The sequence below is a fragment of the Schistocerca gregaria genome, chromosome X, assembly GCF_023897955.1.
Source record: "Schistocerca gregaria isolate iqSchGreg1 chromosome X, iqSchGreg1.2, whole genome shotgun sequence".
NCBI classification, from domain to species: Eukaryota; Metazoa; Arthropoda; class Insecta; order Orthoptera; family Acrididae; genus Schistocerca; species Schistocerca gregaria.
The window spans coordinates 723598895-723612791 of NC_064931.1; the positions used below are offsets into that span (position 1 = coordinate 723598895).

General features: G+C 33.5%; 1 protein-coding gene across 1 annotated transcript in view; it reads right to left on the bottom strand.

Moving 5' to 3' along the window:
- Window positions 1–13897, bottom strand: part of LOC126297800 (P protein) — a 92086-nt gene that overhangs the window by 5717 nt on the left and 72472 nt on the right. The window contains exons 14-18 of the mRNA XM_049989005.1: window positions 7856–7994; window positions 6056–6200; window positions 4555–4603; window positions 1590–1823; window positions 491–749 (exon numbers count right to left, since the gene is read on the bottom strand). Coding sequence (XP_049844962.1) covers window positions 491–749; window positions 1590–1823; window positions 4555–4603; window positions 6056–6200; window positions 7856–7994 — 826 coding nt within the window. The remainder of the gene's footprint in view (window positions 1–490; window positions 750–1589; window positions 1824–4554; window positions 4604–6055; window positions 6201–7855; window positions 7995–13897) is intronic.

A 13897-nucleotide genomic window follows, 5' to 3' on the forward strand; every position in this document is an offset into this window, starting at 1 on the left:
ACCATTTCCATCACAGTGAAATACTGAAAATATTTCCTCACCGCATGCAACAGTATAACCTAGTAACCATGTATAAACCAAGTTTTTACCATCTTGACATACCCAGTGCTTTACTTTAAAATTTATGGGAACACTGATCTAGATTGCATCTCACCTATAGGCCTTCCAATGAAAATGGAATTAAGACTAACCACCAATGTAACTAGACTATAGTCATGAGGAAACTTTCTTGCACTCAACAAATTTCATTATTATTGACTGCAATAAAATGTATATAGATAGGGTTTGGTGCAAGTGCTTCTGGTAACTTCCCACCTAACAAAAGCACTGCACATATGCTAACATGGGATGTTGATGTAGCAGAAGTTAAAATTTCTTATATTGATGAATATAGGAATCTTAAGCTCCAAATATTAAACAGGAACTAATTATTGTACACTGGAATAGCTCCATGAAACATCAAAGAAGCTTTAACACACTTATCTCTTACCTCCTAGACAGGCACCAAAAGCCATTGCCCACACTAAAGGTCTTAATGGGAGATTCAATTCTTCTTTCTTCGCAAGTGAAGTGATTACTCTTACCATCATCGTTGAGAGAGGAATGTTGTCAACGAGTGATGACATTGCTGCCGATACCCACAATATTAACTCAATTGCCACTGCCAGTCTAGCAGATTCAGAGACTGACAGAATTACATTTTCTGTTTGCTGACCAACCCATTCTATTAAACCCAGTCTTGAAAGTGCCTGAAAACAGACACCTTTGTCATCATTCATGGATTAACACATTCATGAGAAACATATGATAAAATTATGTAAATTTTCAACAAAACATTAACACGAGAATATGGCTGTGTGTGACAGGTGGTGGTTCAATTATGATGTAATGTATCATATGCATACAAATGTGTAGAAGTGAAATGTTTAACAATTTTCAGAAAATTTGTATAATTTGTGTAATATAAGGTTTTAGGTGTATGCCATATATTTTATGAATTTTTCAATATATGGAACTTTATGGAATTTATAGGAATGTTTCTTTAATGAGCATGTCCTATGTTGTTAGTGGGTAGATCATGGCGCATTAAAACTACTGGGAGTAAAATAGCAAACATTTATCGACACCATCTCAACCACTGCACCTCTTCTCTCTGAACTTAGTATAAGCCAAGTTGTGCTGTAAATGACTAAGGAAGGGTTTTATATCAGGACAAACTGAAAATCTTTCAGAGTTCCTGGAAACAATCCAGATTAGAGCAAGCAACAAGCAACTTTTCATTATGGAACCATACTAGCTTTCCACTTCAATTTTAGGAAACCATTGTATGAATTACAAATTTTTTATGTAGGCCCCACTTTTCCTTATTTTATTCTGATTTGTAAATTGTCTAACTTTTGCAGCATTGAGTGAAAAGTTTAATGCGTACATAGTTTTAAGTTTGATTTGAAGTGAAATATGAAATTTCAACATCTTTCTGATATTTACATTGAAATTTACAAATATTTATATTACTTTTATTTAAGTTACATTTATATTGCCGTTAAGGTAATATTTAAGGAACTTCTGAATTAAGAATATGTTAATACCTCCATTAAAACAAAAAGTGCAGCGAAAAAGATCAGTGTCCCCCACTCAACACGAGCTAGTACACCTTCTATATCTTCATTATCAGCTAATAGCAAAAGCAGCATTGCACCTAGTAGGGCAGTCCAACCAAGAGAAAGTTTCAAGGCTGGCACTGAATGCAAAAAGAACATTGAAATCACAAGTAGTAATGTGATTCCCGACTTCCACAGCAATTCCTTGTCACGGATAGGATACTGGAAAAAAAAAAAAAAGATACTTAAATGCATTTAAACACTTCCATGACAAATCAATAAGTATGTAACAGCCTCTAGAGTTCTATAAAATGCAAGTGCCTGAATGTGTGAACACAGGTAGCTAAGATAAGCCTTTGGTCATTTAAATGAAAAATTATGGAAGTAACATGCTAAATGTTTATATTTCTGAAGTTTAAAGAAGGCCACAAACAAAATTTTTGATAATTTTAATTTTGAAACTTCAGTCTACCATGTTCAGCACTCACCAGATCACTTTCAAGAAGCATATGTGCACACTACAGCTGATGATTAAACTTAACTGAACACAAGAACAAAGTTTGTCAAAAGAACTAAGTTCTACTGAACAAACAAAAATCTGAAGGAAAATGGATTTAGGTTACTGTTATATGCATCCTGAACATTTACTTTTGGAAAGCAAAATCTTTGACAAAAGAAACTTAATTGTTAAGTAGCACTGCTATAAAGGGAACATCAGATAAACTTACCAGTTTGTGTTCTAAGTAATGTATCATGGTGCAACAGTCACTGATTAGAACAGCAACCCTACACACTATAAAACAGTAACTTTATATTTGTACTGAATGATGATTTATCTGAGAAAAATGGGCAAAATTAAGGAGCACCACTACAATAAGGGAGTCAACAAGAAAGCTCTTGTAACTATCATCAGTGTTAAGTACACAAAAAGAGAGCAGTCATCCTCAAAATATGAAAGTGATCTAAACTTTAGTTTTAATGAAATTCTTACTCTGGTAACACTAGTCACTTAAATCATATCTTCAATTATAATTACAGCTTGTGTAACCTTGAATGCACACTTTCAATGCAAACTTTTTTTTTATTTGATTCTACTTCAATGTTGATTGCCACTACATACAAGACACTAATGCTGCAACTGAGGAAGTTGCTTATCACAGTGGCATCTGGAATTCAGATAATCTTAGCACACAGTATTTGGTAAAAATTTGACAAACAAATTTTGTAACACGTAAGTTATAGTAAGGGCATTAAAACCAGTGAGCTTAATGTTAATTGTGATACTAAGGCAATACTTCTGTGGCACAAATTATATTTGTTAAATGTCAAGTGTTGGAACCAAGTGCTTAATGGACAAGGCTTTCACAACAAATCAACAAATTCAATAAAAGTCTAACAAATTTTGTGATTCATCATCTAGATGTATGTACTGTTATATAAAATTTGGAGGAAAACTGACAGCATATTTAGCGATTGGAGGGTTTTCAGGTGTGTTTTGTTTCCAGGTGTGTGGTGTCTAATCAGATGAGACTTTCAGCCACACAATATTTTGGGGAATAACCCTTCCGCCATCATCAGGTAGTTCTCATAGAATGGTCAGTCTGTTCTCACTCAAAATGGCAAGCCTTTCCTGGGCTTGACAGCAAGCTAAGCACCTGAGATGCTATTCCACCATTTTTCAGTTTGGGTGTGTGTGCTTCACTGCTCTGATAATATTCTTTTGAGGATGGCTGTTAGGCCTTCCTCAGGCTAGTGTGATAGATTTCTATTCCTCAGTAGGTCAAGACAGCACATGGCTGGCCTGTAGTGGATCTGCTTGGAACAACATCAAGGGCACATAGCCCAGATCTTGTTTCAGAACAAGTGGCACTTAGTACCTGGTGGACTCTGTTGGCGATGTTTTAAATCACTTCCACACTGATAGACCAGTTTTTACTGGCTAAGGTTAGGCACCTAGCCCATATTTTGACAGTAAGACGAAATTTTTGGCACTTAGACCAGATTTTATAATTAGTTGATATATTTATTTACTATGTTGACACTACATGCCATAGTCAGTGGCAATAGTATTTTCAGTTAAGTCTTTGCGGTGATCTGAATGAATATTTTGATCAGAAATGTTTTAACTATTGTCTTTTTATTTAAATCTTAAGTATTATGAGAAATGTAGTAGTAGTAGTAGTAGCAGCAGCACTTAAAATGTCAGGAAATTGCAAGACTGCACATTCTACTGCATAGTTGAATTGTACTGGTATCATTAACATATTACACAGATTGAAGAATAGGATAGGTGGAAAATTTCTAGAACAATGTGAGTTCAGCAACTGCTTAATTTTTATGTTTACATTTTTAGTAGCTACATAGAAGTGATATGATTCTAACGAACTCCTTACACAAAAGTAAATTAGGCGTTTGCATCATGGGAAACGCAAATCAGGACAGCCAGAAACAGGTTTGAACTATTGTCCACCCACATGCAAGTCCAGTGTGCTAAACACTACATGACCTCAGTGTAAGCTCTTATCAGAGAAAATAGAAAAATGTTTCAGCACATTTTAACACCTCACTACAGGAAATTTCGTTGTATTAAACACATTGAATATGCACAAATGTGTAGGTAGTTCCAAGTACTTTATCATCATCCAGATCATTTGCAGCAGACTACTACTAAACTGAAAATATTTCATATCTAAAAACATAGGCTGTAGTTTTTTTTACATTTTAAAAAATGAAGTAAGTCTTTAGCAGTTTAATTTGATCATTCTGAAAAATTGAAGTGAAAGTCTGACAATTTTAATACAAATTTTATCCACCATAAATTGGCATTTTTAGATAACTGTGGCTTTGCAGTTTGTCTTAGAATCTCATTTCAAATGAGTGAAGCCTGAACAATTGTCAAAAGAGTAGGCTTTTTCATACTACAAGTCAAAATGAATTGATCTAAAATTCTTACCATGTTCTGCAATCTATCTAGTTCTGTGGAATAATCAGGCTTGTCCTCCCTGAAAAAATATTAAAGCAATCAATTTCATATTATGGTAACTAACATTTGATAAATTCCTTAAGTCTCTCAAAAGCATTTTTCAACCATTTTGCAAACACAGCTGGACACTATGAATTTTGAAAAATTTTAAATGTTACAACTGAATTATCTTTAACCATATCTTTCTTGCTATGTCAAATTTGAATTAGACATCTTGACAGCATGACAGCATACTGGACGTTAAGTAAATTTCCTTACCTGTAATAATGATATAATGGATTTTGAGAATGTAATGAGCTTTTTAACCTGAGGGCAGTAGTTTACTTTCCCACAAGTTTGACAATATTTTTGTCGACACTAACAATTGATAACATAAGCTTAACGCAAATCTTAAATGTGTCTTTCAGACCACAATGGGCAGTTAAAAAGGTATGGTGTGCACCTGACAAGCGAGAGTAGTTTTACCATTAGAGCTTATTGACTAACAAATAGTGATAATCTGGAAACCTTCAGCAGACATTTGCAGCAGTTGAAATGGGACACAGTTTATCAAGCTAAAGATATCTATGACAAATTTAACATATTTGTTAATGAATGTTACTATTTTTGAAGAAGTATTTCCCAAGAATTTCAAAAACACCCAGGTTAGTGATTACAGGCAACAATGACTCACTAAGGAAATCAAAAATCCTGTGAAAGAGAATGCTTTGTGTCTCAATCAGAATTTCTAACAAACCACATGATAGGGAGCAAGACAAGTTTTACAATAACATCTTAGAAAGTGTCATTAAAAAGTCAAGAGCATTTTTATCAAATCAAATTAACAATTCAAATAATGAAATTATTTGAAAGGTAGTCAAAAGGGAGACAATTGCTGAATATACAAACAGTAGGGAAGTATCATAATGAAAGCATGGTAGATGACATAGCTGCCAATATCTTCAATAACCATTTTTCAACAGTAGCATATCTGATTGTAAAGGGTCTATAGTTGAAGCCTTAAGTCTTCTACAAAAAGCAGTTGGGGCGGAGGGAGTGCCCCTTTGTAGTTTTCTCTGAAGTGGTGGGAGGACTTGAGGTATGTGGGGACATGGCATAGTGATTCTATTGTGGATTACATTAAGGTGTGTTGTCTGTCTGAAGGCCTTTGTGAGGTTTTCAGCATACTGGGAAGGGGTTCTCACAGCAGATGTCATCCACAGGTGGGAGATGACTGCAAATATATAGGCATGAAGGATGGAAATGTCGAGTGTTAACATTTGTTTTATTTATAAAGCTTTAAGTGTTTTCAAATAAACTTGGCAGCTTTACTTTCCAGTACACTCCTAGAAGCTTTAATTTCATGCAATAGCTTTAATAAAGTTTGTGGATGAATATGGTAAGTGGATAAAGAACTCATCAGCTGAAGCTCACTGTATGAATGATTTCACATTAAACTGCGCAATGACTTATGTTTCAAGAAGATAATTACCCTTCATTGTTCATTCGCTCTGTAAGGTCTCTTGTAAGGTGTTTCACCTTTTTCAGCAGTGCTCTTCTCACAATATCTTCATCTTTTGAATATGATGTTAATGATGCAGCTGCTCTTTGCCAGACACCAATCTCATGCCGTAAATCTAAGACAGCATTTACGGAATTAATTGTGAAGCAGAAGCTTATTTCTGCATTACATAATATGTAGGAATTAAGTTAAATATTCACATCAGCATATGTGGTAGCTTTGATTTATTTTACAGACCATCTGATATGAAATATGAATACTAGTTTTAATACTAAATGCTATAACTAAATGGTTCACTGTCTTTTACATGCTTGTATCTGTCTACGAAAGGTTTTATGTCGACAGTAAAGGTCTGAACATACAAAATGTTTGTTTATTTCGCTAATTTTATATTGTGATGGATTTGTATTGATTTACTAATCTCACAAGTAAGTTATTTGATAGATTTCAACAAACTTTGAAATTGCTAAAATTGGCAATTGCTTCCTTGTTTAAATATAAGTTTTACATTACTCTAAAGAATTTATTTAACTGCTTTTATTGCAACATTTTGTATAAGTGAAACCATTATTAAATATACTGTATTGCTAGACAACATGCCATGTAACACTACAAATTTGTTTAGGAACTCGACAATATATTTTCAGTGAAAATTTTGAAATCTATAGAATTCCTTTGATAAATACTTTTTGGCCAATTTGTGACGTAAGTTTGAATATTTACTTTAAAATGTTTAATTGATACAGTTAATATGGAACCAATGACAAAGTTTGCTGGAAGCTCAATGTGCAAGAATCTTTTCATTGTATCTGTTTGCAACTCAACATTTCAGTTTTTACAGTCAGTAAAAATCTCTCCTTTTCCCCGATATTGTTGACATTCACTTATGTATTCTCTAACCACAAGGACATATGGTTATAATGCTTATGAACCACAACACAGATGGAAAAATAAGCGTACACTGATGGAAGTGTGTTGCCTATAGAAATGGTAATATGGAATACAAAAATCAACAAGTGCACTCCTAGAATAATTAAGTCTAATGATTCGATTCCTATATATTGATACAAGAGCCAGCAAGATAGTTAAAAAAAAAAAAAAAAAAAAAAAAAAAAAAAAAAAAAAAAAAAAAAAAAAAAAAATAGTTAATTCCATTAAGTCTAAACAGGGAAGCTTAGTCTCATAAAATAATTGAACACTTTCAGGTCCAATTATATATAATTTTTTCCATTTAATAAATTAACTGTTTTGTATGCTGTCTGGAAAGTTAAAGCTGTTTAGATTCAATACTTTTGATATTGTTAACAACAAGAATTTTTTATACCTCAAAATAATTATGCTATCATATGATTCCTGTATAAATTTCCATTTATATTTTAACTCTTGAGCCCCACACAGAGAGTGAGTTTGCCAATTTCCCATTAAATACAGTGCATTTATAATAAACTTAAATGCCATACATTGTGTTCTCTCTGTTTAAACACAAAGTTGTGAAAACATTCAGAGAGCCAATGTGTAACTGTTTGGAATAATCACTATATTATTAGGTCTATTTTGCAAGATATGAGTTTTTGAAGATACTCATGTTGAATTCCTGATGTTTTTTATGCTTTTCAGATAAAAAATTATGAAACAAAGAATTTCACACAACGTGTTAAGTCTCTTATAATTTATTTTCTTTAAGATAAATGTAGAAAGGTTTTATCTGCAATTAATTGAAATTTTAATAACTATATTTCAGGAAAATTCAATCTGGAGAAAAGTACTTACCCTGAACCTCTTGTGGTTCATTGTAACGCAGATCCTCTATATTTCTGAAGAATATGAAACGCAGCAGGATGTAGAGTGATGACATGACAAATACTAATCCAACTCCCATATGCAGTATGAAAGACCCAAAATTAACACCCTGTAAATAAATGCTGCTTTATTTTTTAAAATAATGAACAAAAACTTAAGATACAAATGAGTTCGTATAAAAGTGTAAAACTTCACACTGACAAGGTGGTAGGTACTTGGCAATATTTAGTCAGTATTTTTAAGACTATAAAATCTCTTAATGTACATCTGGTGTTTTTCTTTGTGGTAGCCATAGTGCTGGTGTTGCTGCTCTCTAATGCAAAGTTTCAGAAAAGTGTGATAAGTCACATACTTGGAAAAATTTACTCAGTTTGCAGGGATATTTTTAGATTACAACCAAAGTGTACAGCCAGAGCTGCTCTGAGGCCAAGGCAAGAGACTCCTGACAAGGGCACAGGCACAAGCATGAAAGAGGTGGTAGGGGGGGGGGGGGGGGGGGGGGGGGAAGACCACAAAAAGTTTAGGACATAACCAGCAACATTTCACAGCATTTCCTTCAGCCCAATACCATAAATGTACGCTGTTGCCAGTGATGCCACCTGGGTGAAATGACAAAGAAGTGATTAAGTGAACAGGTATCACATGGATTGTGCTGATTATACAGCTAGTGCGTTCTCAACAATGAAGCATTTGTAGGACATCGAAGGTTGTCAAATGGGTGCTTAAGCAAATATGGTAGTTGACTGTTGGCTTCCCAATTTCTGCCATTGAAGGACAGGAATGAAACTAAGATTGCTTCAAATTATTTTATCAAATAAGTTAGATGGGAAACAGAGGTCTCCGACGCTCAACTAGGTTTCCCGTCACCAATATGTTAAATGAGAAAACACACTCATTTGAAACATTAAAATAGCTTCGAGGATATTTAAGATGCTGCAGTCACTAGAATTTTCATAATCATTCTTAAATTGTTGGAACTTAACGACTTAGGGTCAAGTATACATGAACCAGAATATAATTCAACTAAATTTTCATAGAATACAACAGCTGCTAAATGTGACTAAGTGAACCAAACTTATTGGTTATGTCACTAAATGAAGGATATGAAAAATAAAATTTAACCAAAATTACTGGGGAAGATTATTCTCTCACCATTTAATTATAGCTTTTTTATTTACAGTCCATTTCTGCACCATTTATAATTTATGAGGAAAAGTAAAATCATTATTATACATCATAGGAAAATCAGTGTTCAGTAGCCAACAATTAAGATTTGTTTTGCCTTCATTTTAGAAATTTACACAATATTTTATTTAAAATTATGTATTTAATTAGATGCTGCAACATTTGTCTTTTGTGGTGGTCTTTAGTCCAAAGACTGGTTCAATGCAGCCCTCTATGCTGGTCTGTCCTGTAAAAGGCTCTTCATCTGTTAGTGTTGCTATCAAGATATTTGTACCATCTTTCTGTATTAATGTGTTTTCCTCTGCAGTTTTTACTCAAACACTTCCTTCTATTTGCAGACACAATGCCTTGACTCAAGGAATTATTTACTAGCTGAGCCCTTCTTTTAATATAGTTTCACCATTTCAATTTGTAAGCTATTTCCTCTAGTCATATAATCTTCAGCATTCTTCTGTATGAAGATATCCTAAAAGCTATCTAGTCTGAATTGCCTTTCGTACATGGTTCAATTTTGCACATGACTACACTACAGACACTCTCAGAAAAAATGTTCAGCAAATACTTCCTAATCCACAGGATTTTATAGAACTGTAATATTCTCCACTTTTTCAGAAAATTTACATTGCTTTTGCTAGTCTGCACTTTAGATACTCTATTTCAGTCAATGTATTTTGGTGCCCAGATAAAATTACTACTAGTGTATCATTTGTAATTTATTTCCCTTAGCATCATCAATTTACTTTGTCTACATTCCATTTCCTTCATTTTATTTTTATTAATGTTCATCTTGTGACTTCTTTGCAATACACTATCCTGTCCATTTAACCACTCTTTGAAGTCATTAGCTGTGACAATTACAATGTCATTAATAAACCACAAAGTTTCTGTGTCTTCTTGAAATTTAATTCCTTTCAAAGTTTTTTAGTTTCTTTCACAGCTTTCTCAGTATACAAGTTCAGTAACATCATGGATGAGCTTCATCCCTGTCTCATTCCCTACTCAACTACTGTTGCTTTTTCATTTCCTTAGACTTGTAATAGCTATGTCATTTCTCAAAGTTGTAAATAACCATTAAATACCTGTATTTCAACCCTGCTATATATGAAAACTAATATTATAGATCTTTCCACATTAGTTTCTTTTAAATCTAAAAATGCTGTAAATGTAGGTTTGTCTTCAACCTATAGTCTAGGATAAATGTTATTGACACCACCATCTTGGGTATTTTTCTCCAGAACCCACACTGTTTCTCAAGGTCAGCCTCTTCCAGTTTTTCCATTCGTTTGTAATTTATTCCTGTTAACATTTTTGCAACAGCCTTTTATGATATGTTAGTACTTACACCTGTCACCTTTAAAACGAATTATTACATTCTTCCAGAAGAATTAGTGTATTTTGCCTTTGTTACCTTCAGAAAAAGAATTTGGTCATGGCTGACTCTGAAGAATTGCAATAATTTTGAGAGAATATCCTTTACTTCACATGCTTTATGTCCACTGTAGTCTTTCAGCACACAGTAATTATTCTTGCATTTTGCCTGGCACCTCATCCTTATGTACACTTCCTCTTCTCTACAGCCTTGTTTTTGTCCTCTGCCCCTTCCTGCTCTATCTTTTGCAATCATTTTTTGGATATTGTTCCTTTTTGATACCTTTATTTACTGTATTTTATGATCTCATTTTGTCAAATTCACTGTCCTTTGTTAGCCAAAGCTTTCTATTACTTCTTATTTTTACCTATGTGATCCTCTGCAGCCTTCACTACATCTTAGACCCACCGATTTATCTTCTGCTGTATTCTTTCCCTAGTTTCAGTCAAATTCTGCCTAATGCTATGTCAATAAGCTGTGGTTCCTTCAGTTTATCCAGGTCCCATCACAATTTCCTACAATTTTACAATGTTTAGTTTTGTCTGCAGCTCAAAATCAAAAATCAAAATTCACATTTGTCCCTAAACTGTCACAGTTCAAAACTTGGTTTCAAAATCTGTCTTAAGTTATGTCTAAAGCCTGCTAGTGTTCCCATGTGTCTTCCATGTACAGTGTTCTTACATGAGTCTTAAACCAAATATTGCCAGTGATTTAATTTCTTTGTGCAGAATTCTACTAGTCACCTTCCTCATTTCTTTCCCCAGTACATTTGCACCCACTATTTCTTTCCCATCATTTTCCTGTTATCAAATCCCAACACCCATTAGTTTATACTTTTCCTTAACTACCCAAGTAATTTCTTTTTCTGATCATACATTTTTCTAATCCCTTCATCTTTAGAACTTCAGGGTACAAATTTTTTACTACTGTCGTGGCTCTTTGCTTTGTGTATCATGGCTACAATCTTACAGTAATCAGTGGTGTATAAGCTTTTGGGGGTGCACCTGCAAATAAACATTGGGTATGTTACTAATTTGTTTCCATATTTGTTCTTCAAATGCAGATACACACCACAAACTGAAATTGATCCACTCCTTGTAGTGTAGCATGTAGCCTCAAATTATGTAGACGAAGGCATTGCTTAAAGTAAACTTTTCCATTTCTCTTATGTTAAGCATCCAAAAGATGACCACATTCAAGTTAAGAAAGTGACGTGTTCATGCACACTGGCTAAAGCACTTCATTTTGACTGGCATCTAATTTTCAAAAACCATTTTAAATAGTTTGAAATTAGAAAATGACTTGCCACACCAGCAGACTTAACTGGCCTAGACAAGTACAGCTGAAGAGCTATGTATACATCAGAGGTACCACTTGCAAGTAAAGTGCTTTTAACACACATTGAGAGATCTTTAACTGAAAATGGAAAGAAAGGAAACATTCTTTCAACATGAGTTTGTTTATCTAGTAAGTTCATGCTAAAGAGTTAAGTCATTTCCAACTGACTTCCTTTGCTCTGTTCTGAATTTTTCAATTTCTAAAATATCTCCCATTGATAAGCTAGAAAAATAACATTTTGAAGGCTCAAAACATTTAACTATTGATATTTTACTCAACAAAAGTATTAAAAACTGACTTGAAGAGAGAAGTCTATCCACAATTCTATAATCTGCAGAAAGCCTACTAAATTTATTCACTGTATGGGTATTTTTGAGGTCAATTCAGTATCAGTGCTCTAAACTGTCACTAGTACTTTCACTTTTCTTACTACAGCTTCAAAGTTGTTTATGGTGGTGATTTTTTCTTGCAGTTTGGAAATAGGTTAATATTTCTGTGTTAAAGTACAACAGGCAGGACAATGTTAATTTTGATATTTATCAAATTAGAAGCTGATTCTCTGTTTTATTTTTCTTTAAAATGATACTGGATGGACAGTGCAAAATTTGTACAAAATTTTGTTTGGTAATAAATCAGGTAGACCTAGTTTTAACACATTCGTCAGTTATAACAATTTTATTTATGTTATGTTGGGCAACAAACACTAAAGAATACAAATACATTGTATTTTCTCATAAGATTGTTTCAGTTACATTACATTCATGACAATCATTTAGTCAAATTCTGTCTAACAGAAACTCAACATTTGGGACACTTCCTTGAAGTCTTGACTAAAGATCTGATTATTTGCCTCTCAGGTGCAGCACTATCATTCTTGACCTCTGTTTTTATGCAATTTTATGTTTACCTCTAAGTTATTTCTTTTTCAAAACTTGCAACACCATGGCCCCTTACTTCATAGAATATAACTATTGCTTTACTGCAAACTACTTTATATATGATTTGCTTAAATCTGAATGCAACTATTTTACAACACAGTGTTCTTTCCTGATATGTCATGGGTTGTGTCTGAAATTAAACAGCTGTTCTTTAAAATTACTGATCCACAGCAAGAATCATTTTAACAATTTTATCATATTTTGAAATTGTGGGCTCATGTATTTTGTTTTACCTTTTCATTTGAAGTAAACTCCAGAAGGCATACCTGGAGAGGAAGTTGTTATATTTACGAAGTTGTCACACTGTTTCTGTTTCAGATTCACAATTGTGACAAACATATTTCATGGGCACCATATTTGACATATTACACTAATAGTAGGGAATTAGTGTAGTCTAAATACTTAAGTTCCACGATTTCTTTTAGAACAATTACAACATGTAAACTATCTTATTAGCATCTCTAAGGAAATGGCCTGCAGGCTTGTATGGGCTACTATTTATGATAGTGTATTTTCTTCATTTGACCTTGGAATAACACTACATTTGCTGATTGAAGTTGGAAAGAACAATTCACTGGTGGAACTCAATCAATTACTGGTGGTCCACCTTAAATTGTGCATCACCTGAATTTACACCCAATTCATTTTTACAGCTTGCATCATGTCCACTATGTACTTGCCAACTATCAATTTTTTAATATAAGGCCACAATTTTTTGGGGGTGGGAGGTGGGGAATATACTTACTGCAAAAACCTTTATATGTGGTGAAATTGTTCAATTTTTCTTACTGGCAAACAGAGCATCCTTTGTGCATGTTATTGTTACACTTCATGTCAGAATTATTAATTGGAATATAGGAAGTATCAGCTCATACATCTAGTCCTCTAACATTGGGTTAAATGGACACTGAGAAAGTAAAAATATCTAGGTTTACACTATCCAATTAAAAAGCATCTGGGTAACACTGTAATTGACTACTACATGTGTTAAGTGGTTGTACTGGCAAGTATAAAATGAGGCAGGGAGTATTTCATTCTAAATAGAAAAGCAATATCACCAGAATGGGTCAGATGAGCTTGGCTTGCAACTCAACAGACTGGCAATTGGAAGTCACTTGAGATATCCACAAGAGTATTTCAAGCTCTCTGAATCTGCCTAAGTTTATTTTATTTTGAAATTAT